We start from the raw sequence: 24576 nt of genomic DNA, 5'->3' as shown, positions 1-24576 counted from the left end.
TCTTACCTCGTTGTGTCGATACTTCAAAGATTTCAGTGCTTTCTCCTGAGACAAAGTGTGTGAAATAGGAACAGTTGTACTCTGGAAGGAAAGAGGAGAGAGGAGGAAAACAAAAAAAATATATTAATACTTTTGTCCAAATCAATTCATTTTTGTTGAATCCTGAATCAGACAAGGAATACAGGAAATATGCAGGACAATCCCATTTATTTTTATTTAGAATTCAGTCCCATTGGGACTAATGATACACATGGCAGAAAATAATATAGAGTGGTGCAATTTTAAAGAGGTTTCATTGGTTTGCTTTTTTTTTTAAAAAAAGCTAACTTTTTATTAATGAAAATTATCAATTCCTTCAAACAAACACTACGACAGGCAACTTACTCTGCACATCCTTTCTCAAATGTCCAATATGTCAATGAGGTGGGTGGGATCTGAGGCCTTACACATTCCACCTATACATTCAGACCTAGAGCAATGAGATCCTCCATTTCTTTAAATGTATCAATTTTTTTAAAAAATGGAACCTTTATTTTTGGCATAGATTTCTCATTTCTTCTATCTTTCAGCCATGTCTACAAGATCGCAGCATGGCTAATACTAACCTGTGCATTTAAGGCAATTACAGGTAGTCATTGACTTATAACCATTCATTTAGTGACTGTTCAAAGTTAGGATACTGAAAAAAATGACTTATGATTTTTCACAATGACAGTTGCAACATCTCCCACACGTGATCAAAGTTTGACACTTGGCAACTGGCATGTATTTATGACAGTTGCAGTGTCCTGGGGTCATGTGATCACTTTTCGCGAACTTCTGACAAGCAAAGTCAATGGGGAAGCCAGATTCACTTAAGAACTGTGTTACTAAGTTACCCGAGTGTTTCACTTAACAACTGTGGCAAGAAAATGGGGCCAAACTCACTTAGCAACTGTCTTGCTTAGCAACATAAATTTTATGCTCATCTTTGGGTTCATCTTCTAATAATGTCTATATGGAAGAAATATGACAAACACTGACACCAGGGGTCAAAGCAAGGATATCAAAATATCAAAACATTTCACCTTCCCAGGACACCTTGACCTCAAACCTCAAAATGAACATTTTGGAAAAGTGGGGTTTTTAAGAATGTCACTAAGTGAGACATTGTTGACCTCCCTCAACAATGCCAAAGCTTCAGGCAATCTCAGAAAATCTCAACAAGCACAATGGGTTTTAACAGATTACATGTATTAATCGATTAAGTCCTTGTAATCACATTATACCTGAATCTGCATAAGCAACCTATCCCCCCCTCCCCTCCCCTCCCCACTTCAATCCAATTTAAAGCCTATATCAGTCTAGCCGCCCTCGGCGTCTGATGCAGTGAGTTGCAACTCACGTCTTTTAATTAAATGTGTTTTCGCCAGATATGGTGTTACCAGACTTCTGATTTTTTTTCTTGCCAGTGTGTTAAAACTACAAGAAAGTAGTTTACAACTGGAGGTCAAGAGGAGATTTTTGACTGTATACATTGCCAGCCAATGGAACAGAATAGAATAGAGCTTGGAGGGACCTTGAAGGTCTTCTAGCCAGCCCCCTGCTCAAGCAGGAGAACCTATACCATCTCAGACAAGTGACTGTCTAGCCTCTTCTTAAAAATCTCCAGTGATGGAGCACCCATGATTTCTGGAGGCAAGCAGTTCCACTGGTTAATTGTCCTCACTGTTAAGAAGTTTCTTCTTAATTCCAGGTTGCTTCTCTCTTTGGTCAGTTTCCAACCATGTTTCTTGTCCTTCCCTCTGGTGCTTTGGAGAATAATGCGACCCCCCCCCTCTTCTTTGTGGCAGCCCCTCAAATACTGGAATATTGGAATGATATCCAGAAGGTTGTTGCTCATCTATTACAAATGTTCTGATGGAAGTTGGAAGAGATGACCTGCAACCTTGTGAACTGCTGCGTCTGAGCATAGAGTGAACCTGGACTCCACAGTGCCATTCTGACACCTTCCCACGACATCACCCCGGCCAACACATTGCCCTCAGGCTTTCATTTGGGCTAATTTCACTGGTTTACTTGAACTACTTTTATTGTGTAACACATGAGCAGTTTTGTGTGATTGTTGATGAGCTTTTCTAGGATATTTCCTTGGAGTGACTTAGCAAGGAATTTGACTCATGTCTTCCTCTTGCTGATGTCATCTCCATCTCCTTCCCTTGCCTGTTCCAGGATTTTTCTTTCCTGTTGAGACAGGTGTGTCATCTTGTTAAATAATGGTCAATTCTCCTAGCACTATTGCTCTCTACCTAATGCCTATAACAAGTCTGTGATCTTGTTAAATAATGCATTTTTCTTTTGGCCACACAAGATTTGATGACTTCACCTTGATGCCCTCAGCTTAACACCCAGTCTTTGCAGGATATTTAGCAGCAATGCTGAGGGTCACAAATGCACCATAAGGTACTAAAAAGAAGATGTGCTGATTTAGGAAGTGGAAGGTAAAGAAAAAAACAGGTATAAAATCTGATTTTCAATTCTATTAATTGAAACTTCCTTTAAAATGCTATTTATATTTCTAATGTTCCCCCAGTTCTTTTTACATGTTACATGTACATTACTTAGATTAATATATGCTTTGGGCAGGAATTGGTCAGCTGGCTTCCTGTTCATCCAGCATACTAAATCATGGTTTGAGTATTTACAGATTACTGAATAAACTGTAATTAGCGGAGACCCACTTTTTCATCCTGAGAGATGTATTTCCTCCCTTTCCCCTGCTTGAGGGCTAGGGAAGATGCAGTTAATAGTATAGCATAATGAATTAGGACATGAACGCCTATGGAGATTCTCAAATATCCAGGTCATGTTTGTCCCAAAGATGCTTTTTCCAAAAGGCAAATGGACTTGCTTGGTTTTTTTCTTCGAAAATGTTTCGCTTTTCATGCAAGAACCATGAACTGAAGAAGTTTCTTGGATGAGAAGCAAAACGTTTTCAAAGAAAAAAAAAATGAAGAAAGTTCACTTGCCTTTTGGAAAAAGCACCTCTGGGAGAATTATGAAATGGTCAACAAATTTTTTCAGAGTCGTGTTTCTCCTTAGTACTTTCAAAGTAGTTAAAGGGTAAAATTGTGGCTTTATGATTTGCAGAAATTTAAGGTAACCAGTTTGCTCTTAAAGCCATCCAAGGGAGTTGGACATGAATAAGGAGTTATTAAGGAATGCCCTGCAAAATTTTAAGCTTCTGTTTTTGCCTTTCAACTTCCTCCCCAGAATAAAGTAGAAAAAATACGCCCAACATATTTTTGTTTTGTTTTCTGTTTTTAATTCTGTTGATTTTGATCCTGTTGATTTAGAATAAACATAAAGCTAGTCCTCATGGTTTTGCTTCTTCTCTAGTCCTACCTCAAAAGGCTAATATCTACTCCTGCAAGTCTGAAAGTATCTCTCACATCTCTTACTTTTACTCTTCCCAAATCTAGGAAGGGTTCCTTCTGAGATGGCTTCTCTGCCCCATTTCTTTGGGCTCAGATTTCATTTGTCAGATGGTTGTCTAGGCTGCAGCTGTTCCTTCTGTCTCCCAAGGCCATTCCATATACCATTAGAGGAAGTCCTCATTTGGCAACTGCCTTGTACAGTGACTGCAGCTGCAATGGTGATGAAAAAAAATATCTCGCATTTATGACCTTTGCAGGTCTGTAAAACAAAGGAAAGCTGTAGTAATATCCTAAGCACAGTTGTGGTTTTGTTTAGCAACAACTTCGCTTAGCAGCTGAGTTAATGATCCCAATTGTGGTCACTAAACGAGGTCTATCTTTACGAGCTTATGATGGAGGCAGTAGCAGCAGCTTTCCTGTCCAATAAGTTCAGGCAAAACTGTTGACAGAAAATAGAGGCCCATCGTGGATTGCATATAAAAAAAGCCACTCCTTAGTTTTACTCAGAGTGAAAGCTACAATGATCAGTCAAGCAGTTTCACAAACTTGCATGACCTTCCCACCTCACAGGCAGATGGAGGGAAATTGACAACGTTCAGCTTTAGGGGCTCAGTCGGTCAAGAGAAGTGCCCACTGGTGGGGCAGATGGAGGGGGTTAAGGTTCATCCTTGTTACTGTGCCTGTGCTTTCCTAAAAAGCTTCGTGACCATGAAGTCCTCATTTCTGACTTCCATTGTAAGAGAGCTCATGGATTCTGCACTGGGCAGCAAAAGATTTAGTTCTTCAAAGCCCCATTCCCTGCAAGTCCCCATAGCCTGTTCAGAGCAGAAGTCAGAGGACTTGGCTTCTACCCACAGACGACCCTGTGGTTGTCAGCTATTAGCCAACATGGATTTTTATAGAACTAGTTGTGATGACAACTTCATTAAATCAGGAGGACCAGCAGAAGAGGTAACACTGTCGCCCCAGAAGACCATATTAATGGCCCTGCTCTGTCCACCCTTATTTTGGTATGAGGATGCAAAAACAGGGAGAAAAGGCAAATTAAACTATTCCTATTGCTCAGCCTAAGCATTTGGCAGTGGGGAAAACATTAAAACATGATCTACTTGACTGCAGTTAGGAAAACAGCTTCCTGTTTAATATCAGAACGATTGGAACTGGGCGATCTCATTTAAGAGACCTCATCACTTTCCATCCACTCGCCGGAAAATGTGTGACTGAGCCGAAATCAAAGGAGATTTGTGTCTGTTGTTCTACTGCTCCCTGAAGCTCTTCTTTATGAACTTACATTGCAAAACAAAGGAGAGTGCATTTGTACTGATATCATCTGTGGAAATTGTGTTCTTCGGTGTTGTTTTTCTCAATATGCAGTAGTGATGATCGTTTTATTTGACTGTGGGCCAAAAGAAATAAAGTGCAGAAATAAATTAAAAGCAGACAATGATCGCCAATCATTGCAATCTATCAGGTGTGTGTATGTGTGTGGGGGGAGTTAAGCACTTAGAGTCTGTGCTTGTGACTGCACAGCCTGCAGGAATATTTGGGTGACTCTCTTAATGGGAGGTGGGTTGGGGGAATGAGCTGGCTTTGCTGAGGAAGAGAGATAACTTTTCATAAAATATCTCCTCTGGCTAAAGACAAGAAGCGGTAGAGGGGCAGGTTGTCCATGTTGCCTTTGCTGAAAATACAAATGCAATGGATTATTTTATATATTTTATTGCCATTCTCCCAAACAGACTTAATTTTTTTCCCCAAAAAACAAATGCGATCATATCCAAGGCTGGGATTATACAGCACATTCGTTTAATTTAGCGAATGAATCCGATTGCCCAGACTTGCCCACCATCTTGCCATGGTGTGGTTACAGGACTGGACTGAATCATAGAATCCTAGGGCTGGAAGCGCCTTGGAAGTCTTCTAATCCAAACCCCTGCTCATGGCCGGAGACCTTACATCATCCTGGACAAATAGTTGTCCGATCCTTTCTTGAAAACCTCCAGCGATGAGCACCCAAAACTCTAGGAGGCAAGTGGTTCCATTGATTAATTGCTCTCACTCTCAGGAAGTTTCTCCTTAGTTCCACTCCCTGTGATGAGCTTCCACCCTTTGCTTTTTGTCCTGCAAGAAGCAATGGGAGTTATGGAGAATAAGTCAACCCCCTCATTTCTGTGATTGCCCTTCAAGTGTTGGAAGATAGCTATCACGTTACCCTTAATTATTCTCTTCATCAGACTAGACATACCTAGTTCCTTTAAACTGTTCCTCATATAGTTTATCCTGTAGCCCCCCTCATCATCTCAGTTGTTCTTTTCTGCACTCTTTCTAGGATCTCAGCATTTTTTTCGTGTTGTGGTGACCGGAACTAGATGTAGTATTCCAAGTGTGGCCTCACTAGTTCAGCATAAAGCGGTACTATCACTTCTCAGGATCTTGATGCTTTCCCTCTGTTGATGCAGTCTAGGATTGTATTGGCTTTTTTGGTAGCTGCAGCACACTGCTGGCTCATACTTAAGTGATGATCCAGTAGGACACCTAGATCCCTCTCACAGTTACTACTGCTGAGTCAGGTGATGCCTATTTTATACCTGCATTTGATTTTTCCTGCCGAGGGGCAGGATCTTACTTTTCTTACCACTGAACTGCATCTTGTTAGATAGAGCCTAATGCTAAACTGACCAGATTTGAACCCAAAGAGCTGTGTAAACCCAGCTTTTTGTTTACTATTTACCAAGATTTCTTACTTGTAAGATTGTCAACTCTTGATAAGGAGGTATGATTGAATTAGAGCATTTCTTAATTAAACAACTACTACTATGCAATCAATACTATAATGTATGCACAGAAGCTTATGCTCAAAGGCCAGGAAAAAGAGTAATACAGTATAATCATAATAAAAGAAGAAAATGTATCACTCTGCTAAGGCTACATAATTTTGAGGTGTACAAAATTATGTATAGTATAGATAAAGTGGACAAGGAGAAGCTAATAAAGGAGAGTATTTGTAGCTCAGGGTTGAAATGAGAGGTCCTTGGTGCTCTCTGCGCTTGTTTGTTTTCTTGCAGAGGTTTCATTACCCAAATTAGGTTATCTAGTTTGTTTAATGAAACATCTGCAAGAAAACAAGCAAGCTCAGAGAGCACCAAAGACCCCTCACATGGAGAAGCTATTTTCCTTTTCCCAATATACTAGATCCAAAGGAAATTGAATCTTGGAAAAAATCAGAACAGATAGAAGGAATTTTCTTTTTACAATACTCATATTTACATTTGGAATTTTCTATCAAGGGATGTGGTGCTGGCTACCAGCTTGGCTGGTTTCAAAAAAGGGTTGGAGCAATTCATAGATGACATGAGAATTGATTTTTATTAGCTTTGATGGCATTGCTTTTGAAGGCCATTTGCTGGGACACTAGTGGGCTTCCTTCTGCTGTTGGCTGGCCACTGGGAGAATAGATTGCTGGGACTACATGAGCCGGGGTATGATCCAGTAGAGCTCTGGTTATGTTCGAATATAAATTGCAATTATTTACAAGTCATACTAATATACCATGAACAGATGACTACCTCAATAAATCAATCCATAAATCATCAGAGGGATGGATACTCTCAGCTACCCTATTAATAAAAACCAAAACTTTGAATCATATTAAAGTTATCCTCCTTACCCCTGTCTTGATTATTTAAAAGTTGTGTCCCATCATTCTAGTCTAATCTAGTCTGGCCATTTTAGCCCAATCCAGTCCAATCTATTTTACTCTAAAATCTTGTATGTTGCCCAGCTTTTTGACAGGGACACATTAATGAAATCCTCTCTATTTAGTTCTGATAGGCCTTTGTTCAGACTCTTGCTGTGCAATATTAACACTTGATACTCTATGACTGTATAAGCCTGTCTATTCCAGACTGGCACCATGCCAGATTAACGTTCTACACATGTGTCAATCAGGCAAAGCCTGACATCTTGTCAGGTTAGCCTTGTACACATATGTCAATCAGGTAAAGCCAACTGGAGTTTTAATCTGAAAGAAATACCATAAGAAAAGGCTAAAGCACTAGCAGCTACCACCTCAAACACAACACACATCATTGGGGTATCCTGCATCCCAAATAGCCTGCCAAATGAATACAATGGATGAAATACAAATGTATGCTCCTGAAGACAACTCCAGTTTGAAATTTGGAAAGATGCTAAAAAGCATTTTGCTAATGCAATATTAAGCAGAGTTATGATCATTTAATCTCCAGTGGTTCAGCTGATCTACAGTGGCGGAACTGTCACTGTTCGCAAAGCATCCTGGAGATTTGAATTTCTGAACATAAAGCATATGTTAGGCAGCCAACTTCATCCGCAGGAAGAGACGGCACCAGTGAAGAGTCCTCTTGTGGCTCCCCCTAGCTGGCCCATCTGCTAAGGAACACAGCATTCCTTGAACATTCCTGCAACCTCTTTCTCTCTTCATTGCAGGGCTGATGTTAGATCCAGCTCTGGCTGCAGCTGCATTTGAAGTGGGAAGAGGAGCATCCTGGCTTTTGCTACAGGAAGGCAACAGAAAGTCTTGGGAGATCTGTCTTAGGAGGAACCATGCTTGTGCTATTTGTTGGATGATGCAGCATCTATGTCAGGGATGTCAAACTCAATTTCATTGAGGGCCGCATCAGCATTGCGGTTGCCCTCAGGCGGCCGGGTGGGTGTGGCCAGGGTGGGTGCAGCCTACTGGGTGGGCATGGATGGAGTTAGGTATGGCCTACTGGGTGGGTCAGCTCTACATCGTTCGTGTCAAGGGTGCCTGTGGGAGTCTGGGCAGGAGTGGGATAGATCTGAGAGTCTCTGGCAAAAGGGGGTGGGACCAGGGCAAGTGCCAAGGCATGGTCCATTTCTTCATTCCTCACAAAGGGTGACACCTCCCCAGCATGCACCCAGGGGGTGGGGCCGACACAGCAGGGGCTGGTTCCTCACTGTTTCCAGACAGCCTTGTGGAGCTAAGACTGAATGCATTTCAGCATAGATGGCCAAATTGTACATTGGTTCCCGGCTGGCCTGGGCCAGGGCCAACGCAGCGGGGGCCATTCCCTCACTGTTTCCAGGATGGCTTCATGGGCCACATGAAACCACTTCACGGGCCGCATCCGGCCCCTGGGCCTTGTGTTTGACATGTCTGATCTATGTCTTCCAGGATTCATTGAATGACAACGCTAATGATGATGTAACAGTGGAACATGGCTTGAGGGTAGTAGGAAAAATGTTACAGCTGGAATTCAAAGAATGTTACTTAGATCTGTGAAGTCAGGAGCTGCCAGGAGAGGACAGATTAGATAGATAATAGGTGATAGATAGATAGATAGATAGATAGATAGATAGATAGATAGATAGATAGATAGATAGATAGATAGACAGACAGACAGACAGACAGACAGACAGACAGACAGACAGACAGACAGACAGACAGACAGACGGTTAGGTAGATAGATAGATAGATAGATAGATAGATAGATAGATAGATAGATAGATAGATAGATAGATAGATAGATAGATAGAGAGAGAGAGAGTTGGATGGTAGATGATAGAGGGTGCCCTGCATCTCCTAATAAGCTGCTTTTGAATTTGATTTATGATATGGTATAGCAGTGGTAGGTTTGTGTATACGGGTGAGAGAGAGTAAATAGAGGGCTGTCCTTGTGTAAGCCTACGGCTGCAACATACTTTTCTCTTTGTAAGCACCACTGAACACAGGGTGGTTTATTGCCAAGTGAGGGTAGACATACCAAGGCTGGAAATAGCTATTTGGATTTCATCCTTTGCTTGCCTGCAAAAATCAAGGCAAATCATGACATGACTTTATACTTTGCTTATCTTATTAAAACAATGTAATGCTTTGCAAAGCAATGTCATCTCTATGCAAATATATATAAGCTTAAGGGAAGGGAAATTAATTTAATGAATGTGTATCTGAAGCTATATTTTTTGAAGAGTTGAGCTTCAGGAAAAATAATACATTAAACTGGCAAAAATCATAATCTTTGAGTTCATTTCCTTTGCTCAAATCAGAGGCCAAGCAGTACTGTGGGTCCAGGACACACGCGAAACACAAGCCCTCTTCTGAAAACCTGCCAGCACAGTCTCATGAAATACCAGTTTACATTCTAATTCTTAACACAATTTCTTTTCTTTTTTTAATGCTATAAGACAGCTGGAAGTTAAGCATTTCTGCTCTCCAAGGGAGACTGAAGGCACGTGAGCCTGGATAGTGTGACTATGTTCAAATAAATGAAATTTAATCCCTTTTTTGTTACGTGGATTTAGGGACAATGAAACTTTTTTCAGATTAAGGTTTCAATTTGGAAAGCACAAACCCTCTTTCCTTATGTAGTGATAATACTTGTGTAAGTTCACAATAAAGAATATCTCTGTGTCAAGGGGATTTATTTTTAATAAATATGAATTGATTGAAAAGGAAATAAAGAACAGGTATTTGTTAACTGGTTGATCTGGAATTATTTTTTTGACCTGGGAAAAATAGACAACACACTGGCAAAATTGTAAGTATCCATTGCATTGCCCCTTAATGATTATTAAATAGTTACTCTATTTTTAAAAGGCTTATTTTCTTCTTATGGAATATCCTACTTCTTGTTATTGAGCATACAGGAATCCTTGACTTACGACCACATTTCAATCCAAAATTTCCATTGCTAAGCGAGACAATTGTTAAGTGACTTTGTCCCATTCAAAGATCTTTCTTGCCATAGTTGTTAAGTGAATCACTTCAGTTGTTGAATTAGTAACATGGTTCTTAAGTGAATCTGGCTTCCCCATTGACTTTGCTTGTCAAAAGGTCACAAAAGATGGTTACATGACCCTGGGAAACTGCAACCGTCATAAATATGAACCAGATGCCAATCAAGTTCATTTTGATCACGTGACCATGGGGATGCTGCAACAGGTTGTAAGTGTGAAAAACGGTCCTAAGTCACTTTTTCAACGCCGTTGAAACTGTGAATGGTCACTAAACAAATGATTGTAAGTTGAGGACTATCTGTATTGATGTGCTACTAAAGCACGTATCATTGTGTCTACCTGCCTTTGGCTTGCTCATTTATTGCCATGTTGCTTCTATAACATAACAACAAGAAGAACATAAATTAGCTGGAAGATGTGGATCATATTCTAAGTTGTGCAATCAGGCTTCTCACTCACTCATCTTCTGTCCTTTGCAGACCACTTGGACTCCCCATTAGCTGGAGGACTCCTCACCCCCAGGAGATGATTAAAGAGCCACAAGGGCTGCTGTGGTGGGAACAGGAATAGCCACTTCCTGGTGTTCATAAATAGGGTGGATTAATTGTCTACCTATCTGTGTAGAAGATGGCTGGGCTGAAAGGAATACCCTTAGGGGAACTGTTAAGAAAGGATAAAGGAGACTGTAAACAATACCTCAGCCCTGAGAAAGGAGGAACCCTGAAAAAGAGACTCAAAATTACTCCACCATGATCCTGTATGATACAAGAGGGGCCAGAGGAACATCCTGTCAAGCTTTCAAAATTCTGTTATTATACCTGACAATTCTGTCTTGTTCATTTCCCTTCCTGGCCTATCTTGAAATCTCTCTCTCTTCTATATCTATCTATCTGTATGTATGTCTGTCTATAAAACCAAACCTGGCCCCAAATCTCTCTGCCCCCAAGCAGTAGCCAGCCCTATACAAATGCAAATGTAAAACCATCAGAAAGTTGGAGCCAGAGAACTCAAGATGACAAAGAGACTTAAAATCTGCATACCCCACCCAAACTCTAGGAGTCATTAGCCCAGCCCCAGGGAAGCTGGTTATGACTTTTGGGACATAATAGGACTAACCCATTACCATCAAGTATACCAGAGAGGCACACCTAGGCTCAGGTCAGAATACGCGACACAGGAAATAGCCTCAAAGTTCATGCCACAGGAACAGGAAACTATTCCAAACAAAAAGCTAGAGAGGGTATAAAAACCTACTGCCCATGTGCTCAGCCCTTCTCTCCTCTGGTCTTTCCTACAAGAACCATCTTTCTGCTTCTTCAATAAACTGTAACCATCTTCCCAAAGCAGTCGCCATATTGCTTATTTATTCCCGGCTTGGATGAACCAGGATGAAGACTTTACTTCTATCTATCTATCTATCTATCTATCTATCTATCTATCTATCTATCTATCTATCTATCTATCTATCTATCTATCTATCTATCTATCTATCCATCCATCCATCCATCCATCCATCCACCCACCCACCCACCCACCCACCCCTCTCTCTCTCTCTCTCTCTATCCACCCTCCCACCCACCCACCCACCCACCCACCCACCCTCCTATCTATCTATCTATCTATCTATCTATCTATCTATCTATCTATCTATCTATCTATCTATCTATCTATCTATCTATCTATCTATCTTCTTATTTATCAATCTATTTATTTATTTATTTCATATATCCATGCACCATCCATCTTTTCTTGTGCACACATTCTATGTTAAGCATCCTCATGCCATAAGTGATCATGCTAATCTACTTCCTTATCAAATCAATGGATGAATTTAAAGCTCATATACCAGATTCCTAGCAGTGCAGCTGGAGTGTATTTTGTGCCTCTGTTGTATCTCAGCATGTACCTGCATTTGGTGTGTGTGTGTCAAGAAAAGAGATTCACGGCCCTCCGTTGGCTTTTAAATCTGCTCAATAAACAAAGAGGCAATTATAAAGATGGTGAGTTAACTATGAGAAGCATGACTGGAATTGATGGCCCCGAACAAACATTGGTTTGCTGAGGGAGGGGGGTGCAGGTTCAATGAGCATGCTTAGAGAACGATTTGATGGGCATTCTTGGGATTTTAGTAAAATGGGTTGTAAATAACAACACTGGCTGTTTTTCTCGGATTCATGTCATCCAAGACTCTTTGGAAATTCTCACATTTCTTCAGAATGGCAGATCCTGCAATTTGTTACTCACCGCAATTATCTTTTATTATTTTTATAGTGCTCTCAAGACACTTAGTGCTTTGCAAAATTAAATTAAAGGGCTGAAAGCTTTGCAATCATCTGCTCGCTTTCCTGCTAACAAATGGCAAGCATTCAATTTGTCTTTAGACTTGCTTTCTCTTGATAATCACAGGCGCTTGGAATGGGAAAAGGCAGCGCTCTGAAAGATAAATAGGAACTCCTGCGGTTCTCTCCAAGCTGTGTTGGAAAACAATAAAAAACGTCCCAGCCCCCCCCCCCGCCATACAGGCTGCCACAGAATTCCAGGTACCCAGGTGTTTGTTGAGAAACCTCTTCAGAGGCTGTCTTCGTGGTTCTCGTTGCAAGATGACGGGACTACTGTCTCCACCTTGATTTATAGATTCATTCAGCTTCAGTCATTGCTGCTCAATTTATTTCCTCGGCTTTGACAAAACATCTTTTCTTGCAGCCACCTTTGCCTTTCTGTGCAATTAATAATTACCATATCATGATGAGAGCTTTCAATCGCTTGAGATCTGAAAGCGACATTCTGCACTTCGACTCAGTGTTAATATTATGAATCATAATAAATAACCAAAGAATCGTTCAGTGGGGTAGAAAGACTTCTTTACATGCAACGGAATGGTTGATTGATAGACTGATAGATTCCCAGGCAAGGAGATAGATTGGCGAGTGGATGCCATAGGCAACAGGACCCAGATTTGCACTGTCAGTTTCCATTCTGATCTATGAGCATATACAGTGGTCCTCCTTCAGGCTGTGGAAAATATCTTAATTCAACAGCCCCCAACCTTTTGGGAGCCAGGGATTGGTTCCGTGAAAAGCATTTTTTCTGCAAACCGACGGTGCGTGGTTTTGTATGCTGCCTGCAACCTGGGCCTATGTGGATGGGACTTCACTTACTTGTGCAGCCCAGGCAGGCTGTGGAAGGTGCCAGTCCCAGTCCCAGGGGTTGGGGGGGCCATGCCTTACTGAATTTCTTGTTTTTTTTCCTCAGGATTGCTTATTACTCCCTTAGTAAAGGAGGGAGGAAGAGGGACTGTATGAGAAGACCCCTTTAAAGCCGAATGTTTGGATACTGGTAGGAGTACTAGCAAAGCAGACCACATCAGTTCAGCCTCAGGCAAGGCTAGAGAAATCCCCCACATTGTATGGTCAGTACAGGTAATCCTCGACTTACAACCGTTCATTTAGTGACTGTTCAAAAGTGACTTATGACTGTTTCTCACACTTACGACTGTTGCAGCATTCCCCTGGTCATGTGATCAAAATTTGGGCACTTGCCATTGTCACATGATCAAAATGTGGGTGCTTGGCAACTGGCATGTATTTATGACAGCTGCACAGTCCAGGGTCATACAAATGATCACCATTGGTAACCTTCCCAGCCTGACAAGCCAAGTCAATCCGGGAAGCCAGATTTGCTTAATGACCCCACATGATTCACTTAACAACTGCAGGGATTTGCTTAACAACTATGGCAAAAAAGGTGGTAAAATTGGGGGAATATTCACTTAACAACTGCCTTGCTTAGCAACAGAAATTTGGGGCTTGATTGTGGTCGTAAGTTGAGAACTATCTGTAAAGATAATAATAAGAGAGCTAGATCAACTTTTGTTGGACTAAGACCGTTTTCTCACTTGTCCCTCACACAAAACAGCTTATAACCCGTTTTCTGCCATAAACTGATGATGATTACTCTTTCCCAATCTGTATTTATGACAGTTTAAAGCAGCGGTTCTCAACCTGTGGGTCGCGACCCCATTTGGGGTCGAACAACCATTTCACGGGAGTCGCCAAACAACGCAGTCCGCCATTTTTCCCCTCTTTTCCTTAGCTGTGCTACTCCCTTTTATTCTATTGGCTTTTGAAAGCCAATAGAATAGACTCTCTTGAATAGAGTCTAATTCTATTGGCTTTCAAAAGCCAATAGGAATTGTCCAGGCTGTCTCTGCCCTGCTGAGCCCGCCAAAAGTCCCATTCTGCAAACGGTGCTGCAAGTTGTCTGCAGCGAAGGCGAGCTGTCTGGAAGTTTCCACCCCTCCCTGCTGAGCAACTACTAAAAATGTAAGTAAAAGAGGGCCAGAGGTGGGAGGTGGGAGGCCGGCGGGCGCAGGGAGGGTTGCTGGTGCTTGTGGGGCCCGGTGGATGCCTTACCTCCCTTGGGCTGGGCCAGCAGGTGGCCCAGCCGGTGGTCGGCCTGCTCCATCTCTGCCGCTTGCCAGCTACGCCTTGGCCGGCGCAGGGGGTGGCACCACGCATGCGCAGCGCTCCCAGGCAGGGAAAGTCCTCGACTTACGACCGGTTGGGTAGTCCTTGACTTACGACCAGTTGGGTAGTCCTCGACTTATGACCGGTTGGGGTCGCGGCATTAAAAAGGTTGAGAACCACTGGTTTAAAGTTATCCACAGCTGGTTTGGTAGTGATTCAGGCACCAGATTAGGAACCAGGAGACAGTGAATTAGTCATCCCGCCTTAGGTATGAAAACCGGCTGGGTGATTTTGGGCCACTCACTCTCTCAGTCCAGCCCTTCTCACAGGATTGTTGTGGTGGGGAAAATAGGAGGAGGAAGGTAACCCTGGATATGTTTGGCGCTTTGAGGTATTTATAAAACTAAATAAAAATAACCGTAGTGTCTCCCGTTTTAAAACAGAGTTTTCCCTCTTGCCTGCTTCACTGACTAGTTGAAGTAGTCAGGACCTGAGTTCTGCTCAGCAGCTCTTAGTCCCCTTAGACTCCTTCGACAGCTGGGCATCACCCTCCATACCCAAAGAAACTAAACACCGATTTCTGCAAAGGCATCTGCACTTCAGGCTCCTTATCGACATATATTTATAGTCTGGACTCGTTAAGAAAGTGTCTCGGGTTCTGCCAGTTTTGGGTGTTGCTAGGTCAAATTGGGATTGGAGCCACTGTAAGTGTTCTGCTCCTCCTGCCCACAAGAAGCTTGTACATACTTCTTACTATTTTTATTCATGTTCTGTGAGGCTTCCTAGAGGAGCACCGTAGCTATTGCCTTGCTGGGCAAAGAGCTGTGGACCAGACTCCTACGGTTGCAGTTCCCCAGGCTGTCTATGCAATGCAGTGCAGTGGTCCAGACTTACTTAACTGCACATTCATACAAAGCTGTCCCCAGATGAAGGTTGCAGAGGGCAAAGACAGTTGCAGCATCTTGTAATCGCATGATTGTGATCTGCAACTTCTCCAGCAATTGCTTCCAACAATCAAGGACAACTGGGGGCTTTGCTTAATGACCGCTTAAGGGTTCTCTTAATGATTTTGTAATTTGCTTAATAACCTCAGTTAAAATTTGTGGTAAAATCAGGTCTGGTCATATGATAAATCACTTTATGACCACCCTGACTTATGGAAATCCCACCCCCAATGGAGAACTACCTATGCTCCACCAGCAGAGAGAGCGAGAAGGAAGATGCTTTCACTGCAAAAGCATTGATGAAGGGATGGTACTGGAAAAAGTTGAGTGTGGACCTAAATGTTTTGGCCAGGACAAAGATAAGCATGTTAAGAAAAGGCAATTTCCCTTGATGGGAAAATGGGGCTATGCCATGAACTAATACGTGAAGTCCCACCCTTGCAATCACTGGATGGTAGAATTTTAGTTTCAAAGGAAGAGAACACGACATATGGAGATAGGCGGTGAGGCTGCACAGTGCAGGAGATTTTTCTTGAAAATAGGAAGAATGCATAATACAGGTAGTCTTCCACTTCCAGCCATTCATTTGGCGACTGTTCGAAGTTACGCCGGCACTAAAAAAAATTAACTTATGACTCTTTTTCACACTTATGACTGTTGCAATGGGATCAAAATTCACTGGCTTGGCGACTGACTCATATTTTTGAGGGTTGAAATGTCCCAGGGGTCATGGGATCAACTTTTGCTTTCTATCTGACAGTGGGAAGCCTTGCTCATTTAACAACTATGTTATTAACTAAGCAATGCAGCGAGTCATTTAACCACTGTGGCTCATTTAACCAAGGGTGTAAAATGGGGCAAAGCTCGCTTAACAACTATTTCATTTAGCCACAGAAATTTTGGCTCCAGTTTATGGTCGTTAAGTCGAGGACTACTTGTAAAGACCTGCGTCAACATTGTCACGGCATTGAGTGTAATGCTGGATAAACCCAAATTCAAAACAATAACAACACCCCATCCCAGGATTTCTTTTACTTGAAGAAGTTTGGACAGGCACAGCACATTGGAGTGAATGAAAATGCACTTATTATTTTAAATGTTTTGGCCGCCCAATTCCAGTGGACTCTGGGTGTTATACAAAGCTACAGAAAACATTAAAAAAAAAACAGGTAAAAAAATTGAACCCCACTGAAAGCTCAGATTTAAATAATTGAATGGACAACAAAAATGACAAAACAGAACAAGGGCCATGGCACAAATAATGAACATCAGCCCCAGGCTAGGACCAAAGCCAAATTTTCAAGGCCTTTTGACACTCCGGGAGAGAGGAGGGGCATGCCCTCTTTATCTCTAGGGGGATGCTGTTCCAGAGGGTGGGGGGGCTGCACCTCCTCAGTTGGCACCAGATGGCAATGTTCAAGGGCGGGGACTTGGAGTACATTCACTCTGCTGGAACGTACTGGGCGGGGAAGCACCAGTTGGAGATAAGTGGTCTCTCAGATATCAGATTTTCTCCCCAACCATTAAAAGAACCAGAAATAGCACAAGATGTCTAATTGCTTCTTCCCTCCCTCTCCCTTCCCTTCCCTTGGCAAAAATGTGAAAACAATCTGGGTGATCTCACCCATCCCTACTTCCCTCTGAGATGTTCGCCTCAGGACAAGGACATGGCAGCATGAGAGGCCCCTGGGAAGCTGGAGCCTCTTAGCTTTGGGACCCCTGGCAGAGGCTGTTCCTTTGGAAGTCCTTTCCAACACATCCCTCTGCAGGAAGGCTCTTCCTAGCATGGAAGAGCCAGGATGCCTTCCTCTCTGAATGCCTGTGACAGCAGGAAATGAATGGCAGGGGTCCTCCAGCAGGAGCAGAGCTTAATGGAGGGCTGCAGTTGGCCTCAGCTATTGCAAGGCAGAAAAGCTAGCTGGGGGCAGGGGGTCTCACCTGCCTAATGGGAGGCTGAAAGGAATAGGAATCCTGTTCCTTGCCATCAGACCTCCAGGCTACCTGTAAATGGCCCCTTTATTTATTTATTAAATGGTTCTTTGCTTTTAATGTTGTAAGCTGCCCAAAATTGCTTTCAGACTACATGGGCAGCAGATAGATAAATAATAGATAGATGATAGATAGATGAAGATAGATAGATAGATAGATAGATAGATAGATAGATAGATAGATAGATAGATAGATGCTAGATAGGTAGGTAGGTAGGTAGATAGATGATGATGACAGATAGAGATAGATGATAGAGATAGAGATAGATAGATGATAAATAGATGATATAGATGATAGAAAGAGATAGAATAGAGATAGATAGATGATAGATAGATGATATAGATGCTAGATAAAGAAAGACACAGAGACATAGATATCCCCTTCTTATCTTATCTTATTCCTTCTGCAAATACAATCACCCTGGGTCTTATTTTACTGAAGAGAGTTATCTGTTCTGAAGGCTCTGTAAATCTGGTTACAGGGTCGAGGACCCCAAAAAAGAGAATCCTATTCTCAACTCTAGAAAATTCCATAGTTCTTTTTTCATAGCAGCATATAGATAATCCTTGACTTACGACCATTTGTTTAAAGATGGTTCAAGGTTACAGCAGCTTTGGAAAAAGTGACTTATGACCTGTACTTGCACTTACGACCGTCATAACACTCCCTCCCACAGGGTCATGTGATTGCAATTCAACTGCTTGGCACCTGGCTCACATTTATGACTGGTTGCAGCATCCTATGTTCATATGATCATGATTTGTGACCTAGTTTACTGATTTCCAATAAAAAACACTCATGGTGATTCACTTAACAAACATTATAAAAACTGTCATAAAATCGTGTCCAACTTGACTTACAACCCTGTCTCGGTTGTGGTCATAAACCAATGACTATCTGTATGGTTATTCTATGTAGTCCTATTCCCAATGCAGAATTCATACTCCAGTAGCCTTTATTTATTCTGCCTTGACACCACTCTTCCAGTCTAATGGAATGGAAAAGATTGCCCATTCCCATTTTTTTTCTGAAGCCAAACCAACAGTAAAAATATACAAAGGAGTAGCTTGACAGTGAGCTCTCTTCCTGGCATCACAACCCTTGGAAATAATCAAACCCTAAACTAAGTATCAACCATGCACAATATGATTCAAACACGATCCTTGGGGGTCTAGGCCAGGGGTGTCAAACTCACGATGTCACATGATGTGTCACAACATATCGCGACTTTTTCCCCATTGCCGGCAATGGGGTGGGCGCGGTTTCTTCGTGATGCATCCGGCCTGCAGGCCAGCAGTTTGGCACCCCTGATCTAGGCTCTTAAGTGCGCAGAATCTATTCAAACCTTGATCAATTATGTGAGAAATGTGGAGATATTTTCCCAAAACCTTTCTTTGCATTCAATCACATTCCCATTCTTGATGCCGAATGCCAATAACCTATCAGGTCTGTGACTGCCCATTCTCTCTGGTTTTCTTTTAATGCATTTTCCCTCCTCTACAAAACCACCAGGAAGTTGCCTGGATAATTTATGCCAAGAGAGACAGAACCTCAAAGAAGTGAGAACAAACAGGCCAGGGGGTTAAGCTGAAAGCAAAAGTCATGAACTGCATGGCCTTAAGCAAGTCTGCCAAGGTGCTTACATAGGGATCAGAGCAACCAACGTACCTCCTGGCAGGCTTATGGGCCCACAACCCTGTTCCTTCTCCATCTTGTTTTCTTCAATGTAGATCCGTTTGATACAGAGCCGCCATAACCCAAAGTGAGCTGTCTCACAGGTAGTGTTGTATTCCTCCACCTTAGGATTCAGCACAGCCCAGTGATCGGTCACCACTGCCGTGAACATCAAGGCAACCCCTATCAAAATAATAGCAAAAGTCACCCGGACTTTGAGAGCCTTGCCTTCGGTCATGGCTGGAAAATGTAGGGTAGAAAGAGGGGCTAGGTGTTGCTTCTGCTCCTCTGGCAAGGAGCACCGAGAGCTGTCGGAGGCGTCTCCCGAAAGGCTTGGTGTAGCTAAGCATGTTCAAATGTCAGCTCTGCCATCCCAGAGGGGAGGAGGTTGGGGGCTGGGGGAAGACGGGCAGTCGGCTGCATATACACCTGTTGGGATCTATCAGATGACAGGACCGGCTTGGAGGAACTGCTATTAATGTATAGAAGGGGTGGAGTCACCAGGGCTGTTCAAATTACAGGGTAGGTAGGGAATTCCGAAATCAGACATGAAGCAGAACTGTGTATAAGGAATGATCCCTTCACCATGCCCCCTCGATCCCAGTTTGCATGACGCTGTGTTTTGTGCATACTCTTCAAGAATAGTCCTGAATACTATCTGGCTGTAGCAGTAGAACTGGAAATGTCTGTCTACTCTCCAGTTAAGTCAAATGTTCCATCAAGAAAAAGCTGAGCTGTCTTTCTAGACTTAAATGTTGGCTTGTATGTGTGGTTGCTTTCAGATACAAGCCCTCTGTTTTGGCTGCTCACACAGAGGGGCAAGAAGCCGGAATGAACATGAGGAATTCATCAGTTACTGCTTAGTTTTTTGTCTCGTCCCAGTACATTGTGCCATCAAAAAGAACTTTTTAACATAGCTAATTTTTCTTACTGAATAACAGTTTGCTTACAGGAACTGGGAAGGGATAGGAGAGCAAATGGCTTTCATGCCCAAATGAGGCCTAGAAGTTGGCCCCTAGAATAGTATTTCCCAAGTCCACACATCTTAAAATGGCTAAGGTTGGAAAACACTGACCTAGAATGTTGTCATTGTTCCGCTGCACAAAAGGAAATGTAGCAAGAGTGCAGAAACTATTGATGAATGAGTGCATTAAATGTTCCTGTGAAAATGTTTTTTAGAATTCTGAAAAAAGGGTACAAGGTGAACAACATTTGACCAGCACAGTGTGACTTCATGCTGAGTAGGAAGTATGTAGGCCAGGTGTTTGCTTGTCAGCAGATCACTGAGAAACAGATGAATATGAGGAAGACTACTGCACAATTTTTGCTCCAGTAAAAATATATAAAGAAAAGAACAGGCTTATTTATATGTTATCTTTATTGCTTTATTATATAGATAAAGTAACTTAAAACAGTACAAAAAAGAGAAAAAAATTAAGAGAGCTCCAAAAAAGAGGACACACCCACAAACACGTACACATGCATGTATCTTATAAAAATCTGCCTTTAATCCTTGAACACACAAAATAATATTAGTCTTTTTTTCACATTGGTAGAAAGAAAGGTCAGAGGTGGTTATTGAACTCATCTTGACAATGCAAAATTTGAAATTAGGCCTGGTATCTGGCAGAATGTTTCTAACAGACTACACTTTAGCTACTCTCATATCTAGAATTTTCATCAATTGATTAATTCTAGAACTTTCGATAAATTAATAACATCTTTAAACCTTTTTTTCTTAGCATCCCATTAAAAATATATTAAACTATAAAAGGACAAGCAAAGAGTATTGTAGTATATGTGTCAATTTTCTTTCCACCATATTACCACACTTCCTACATATAATTAATGATCTATGACAGGGGTAGGCAACCTTGGCTCTTTTATGACTCGTGGACTTCAACTCCCAGAATTCCTGAGCCAGCTAGGTTGCCTACCCCTGATCTATAACTTGTTGTTTATATGTACACTGAGAGGTTATGCACCAGAGACAAATTCCCTGTGTGCCCAATCACACTTGGCCAATAAAGAATTGAAATCTATTCTATTCTATTCTATTCTATTCTATTCTATTCTATTCTATTCTATTCTATTCTGATTCAAATATGTGAACAACCAGTTCTCTGTGTGGATGCCGCTTCCGGAAGTCCTTTCTGGGCCTGGGCAACAAAATATTAGCTACCGGTTCTGCCGAAGTGGTGTGAACCAGCTGAATTCCACCACTCATTCTATTCTATCGTTGTTTTTGTTTTTGCTGTTGTTGTTGTTGTACTTGACTTTAATCCTGCAGGGTTTCAATGCATGGTGATAAGGCTGAATTGTGGAACAGTTTACCGTAAACTGAAGGTTGCTAAATATAAGGGTAGTAAATCCATAGCAGTTCCTGAAGACATCTTCAGGGCAGTTAATTGGGGAGAAAGAGGCATTATTACAAATCAAAAAAGGTTCACTCACCTCTGGTTTGCCAATGACACTGAGATGATCAATCACAACATCAAAGAAGATGAAAACTGTTTAAATAAGCTCAGTGGAGCAAGTAATGAAGTTAGCTTAAAGATCAATAGAACCAAAACTCAATATATGCGCAAGTGATTTTGCCAATACCACAAAATGAAGCTTGGAAATGAGCCAATAGAAGATCTGGATTCTTCCATCTAGCTTGGTCAGGAAATCAATAATTCATACAAAATTGACCAAGAAGTATGACACAGAAGAACTACAGTAGCTCAGCTCAGCTTTAATGACATAAAAACATTTCCCCAACAGATGGGAAACGCCAAGACAAGAGCAATACTTTCCACACCTTGACATTTGCAGGAAGAACCTATGGATCTGATGTGTGGAACTGACAGAAATCAGATATAGAAACATTTTGAGTCACACAGCGCACAATGGAAAGATAAATGCCAAAGATCCCTCTTTGAAATAGAACTGGAAATGAAGAAATTCAACAACAATTTTAAAGGTGTCATAAAAACAGCATTAAAAATGGAAATGCTGTGTAAAAGGGCAAGGCACATTGTATATTTATCTGATAATAAGTGGACACAAAAAGTGGAAAACTCATGGTTGGGTGAAACGGATGAGATTCTGCAAAAGGGACAGATGATATATTCAAGGAAAAAAAGAGGAAGTGTAAAGAAGTTGATGGACATAGTGGCAGTTTTTCAAACATAGAAAGGTATGATGGAGAGGTATAATAGAAGGGGACAAAGGTTACTTAATGCCATATCATTCAGAAGTGTGGCAACACAACATTCCATCAAAATGAAAGCTCCAAGAAGTAATAGTTTGGATTGGGTAAAACTGAATTAATTCTTCCTCTAAAAAGTGCAGGGTTTTATTTTTTTTTATGTGGGAGAGCTCTTGAGCAGAATTTTTAATTGTTAGATTTTGGGGATGAGATTAATTCTGTTGCATCAAATATCAATCCAATAAAGATGGCAAGAACTGTCAGGAATCGCTGGCATGATTGTTGTCTAGTAAGGGAGAATCCACTGACAACAGTTGCAGCTACCAAAAAAAAAAAAAAAAAGCAGCTAATGTTTGAATAGCAAATGCCACTTTGCATTGAGTCCAAAAACGAGATATGCTCCAAGTCTATATTTTAAATGCCAAAACAGATACTGTGTCTGTACCTGCAAAGACACATTAGCATCAGCGCAACTGACTTGCAAGCTTCAAGAACCATAAAAGTGGGAAGAGGGTGTGAAAATCTACTTTACCAAAATGACTGATGTCTAGAAAAAAAAATTAATAACGAGGTTAATTTGAACAATGCCATCCTTAAATCTGTAATGAAGTCTTATTCTCTTCAGGCCTCCTTCCCCTCTGTCCCCTCCAGCCATAGCTTTCATGAAAACTCTTAGCTGCAGTTGAAACACACACACAAAGAGACAGAAAGAGAGAGACAGAGAGATAACTGTCTAATTGTTTAATATTCTTGGCACATCTTCCATATTTATGCTTCAAAAGGCAACACTGAACATTCCATCCATTGAACCTTTACTGTCTCGTTGACATGAAAAAGAATTGCAGATGTTTTCATGGAGGGCCACCTAAACAATGACAGCAATTGGCCATAAAAAGGTCTGTTCTTGCCTTCAGTTCAAGAATTTCACCCCAATGGATTCATATTCATTCACCCCAAGACCTTAGATCATGATAGAAACTGCAGGAGGACACAGGGCATTGGTTAGGCCAAGCAAAATGTCTCCTTTACTGAATTACCAGTCCAAGGACTTGTAAAAGAACCAGCTTATCTGCCTGGCCACTCATAAGACCAAGGGATGTTGACAAAACTGGGAGAAAATACTAGGAGAAGAGCAAAGGCCAGCATAAAATAAATTCATGGAAATAACTTCTTAGAAAGTAAAAGTGTTTATAAAATATTGCCTCATAATTCTCTCAATATACTATTGCTTTTAGCTCCACTTCATTGTCTCAAGAGATTTGCTGCCATACTTGACGTGCACCAATCACATGTAGGTTTAGCCCAAACATACATAAATACGTGCGTGTGTGTATATTCTAACGTGTACGTCTCTGTAAGAAGGAGTTGAATTCCCACCTCTTTTGCTGACTCCAGTGCCATAATAAACTCTTTGTGCTTCATTGGATGGGTGCTCCAGTCTCTTATAACTGAACTCTTGGGGAAATCTAAGGAATTTCTCTTACAAACCAGTGTAACATCTTTTATCAAGATTCGGAAAAAGCCTCCAAGTACAAACCAACTCTCAAAAACAGAATTATAGTCCAAATTTCCCAAACTATACCTAGCAATCCGAATTCTTCCCTGGGAGGGGATAGAGCACAACTCTATTAATCCTGGGTTATACGTGACGAGGGATGAGGTGTGACCAGGCAGCCCTGCCAGCAGGAGCTAAGCTTGTTTATCCTTACGAAGCCAAGAAGAATGTGGCACTCGGACAGGTGCTGCGGCTGCAGAGACCAAAACCGCTTTTGACTCACAGCTGAGTCTAAAGTATCCTGTTCCTCCTACATAGTCGAACACATGGATGGCGATTTCACAAAGTCCCTGGGGCCGAAGGGCAAAAATATCAGAGAAAGGAGAGGAAATAAAGGTAATCCTCAAGTTACGACCCCAACAGAGCCCCAAATTTATCTTGCTAAATGAAACGTTTGTTCAGTGATTTCTGCCCCATTTTACGACCTTTCTTGCCACAGTTGTTAAGTGACTCACTACAGTTGATAGATTAGTAACACGGTTGTTAAGTGAATCGGACTTCTCCATTGACTTTGCTTGTCAGAAGGTCACAAAAGGGGATCACATGACCCCAGGACACTGCTACTGTCATAAATATGAACCAGTTGCCAAGTGTCTGGATT

General features: G+C 41.7%; 1 protein-coding gene across 1 annotated transcript in view; it reads right to left on the bottom strand.

Moving 5' to 3' along the window:
• The window catches only part of CACNG1 (calcium voltage-gated channel auxiliary subunit gamma 1), a 28130-nt gene extending 8481 nt beyond the window's left edge, over positions 1 to 19649 (bottom strand). The window contains exons 1-2 of the mRNA XM_039326808.1: positions 19222 to 19649; positions 7 to 81 (exon numbers count right to left, since the gene is read on the bottom strand). Of these exons, the coding sequence (XP_039182742.1) occupies positions 7 to 81; positions 19222 to 19465 (319 nt within the window). The 5' untranslated portion in view covers positions 19466 to 19649. The remainder of the gene's footprint in view (positions 1 to 6; positions 82 to 19221) is intronic.
• Positions 19650 to 24576: the final 4927 nt, after the last annotated feature.

The sequence above is a fragment of the Crotalus tigris genome, unplaced genomic scaffold (assembly GCF_016545835.1).
Source record: "Crotalus tigris isolate CLP2741 ecotype Arizona unplaced genomic scaffold, ASM1654583v1 scf7180000024345.2110221, whole genome shotgun sequence".
NCBI lineage: Eukaryota > Metazoa > Chordata > Lepidosauria > Squamata > Viperidae > Crotalus > Crotalus tigris.
The sequence above is the reverse complement of the archived record's forward strand: the minus strand, read 5'-3'. Positions and strand labels throughout refer to the sequence as shown.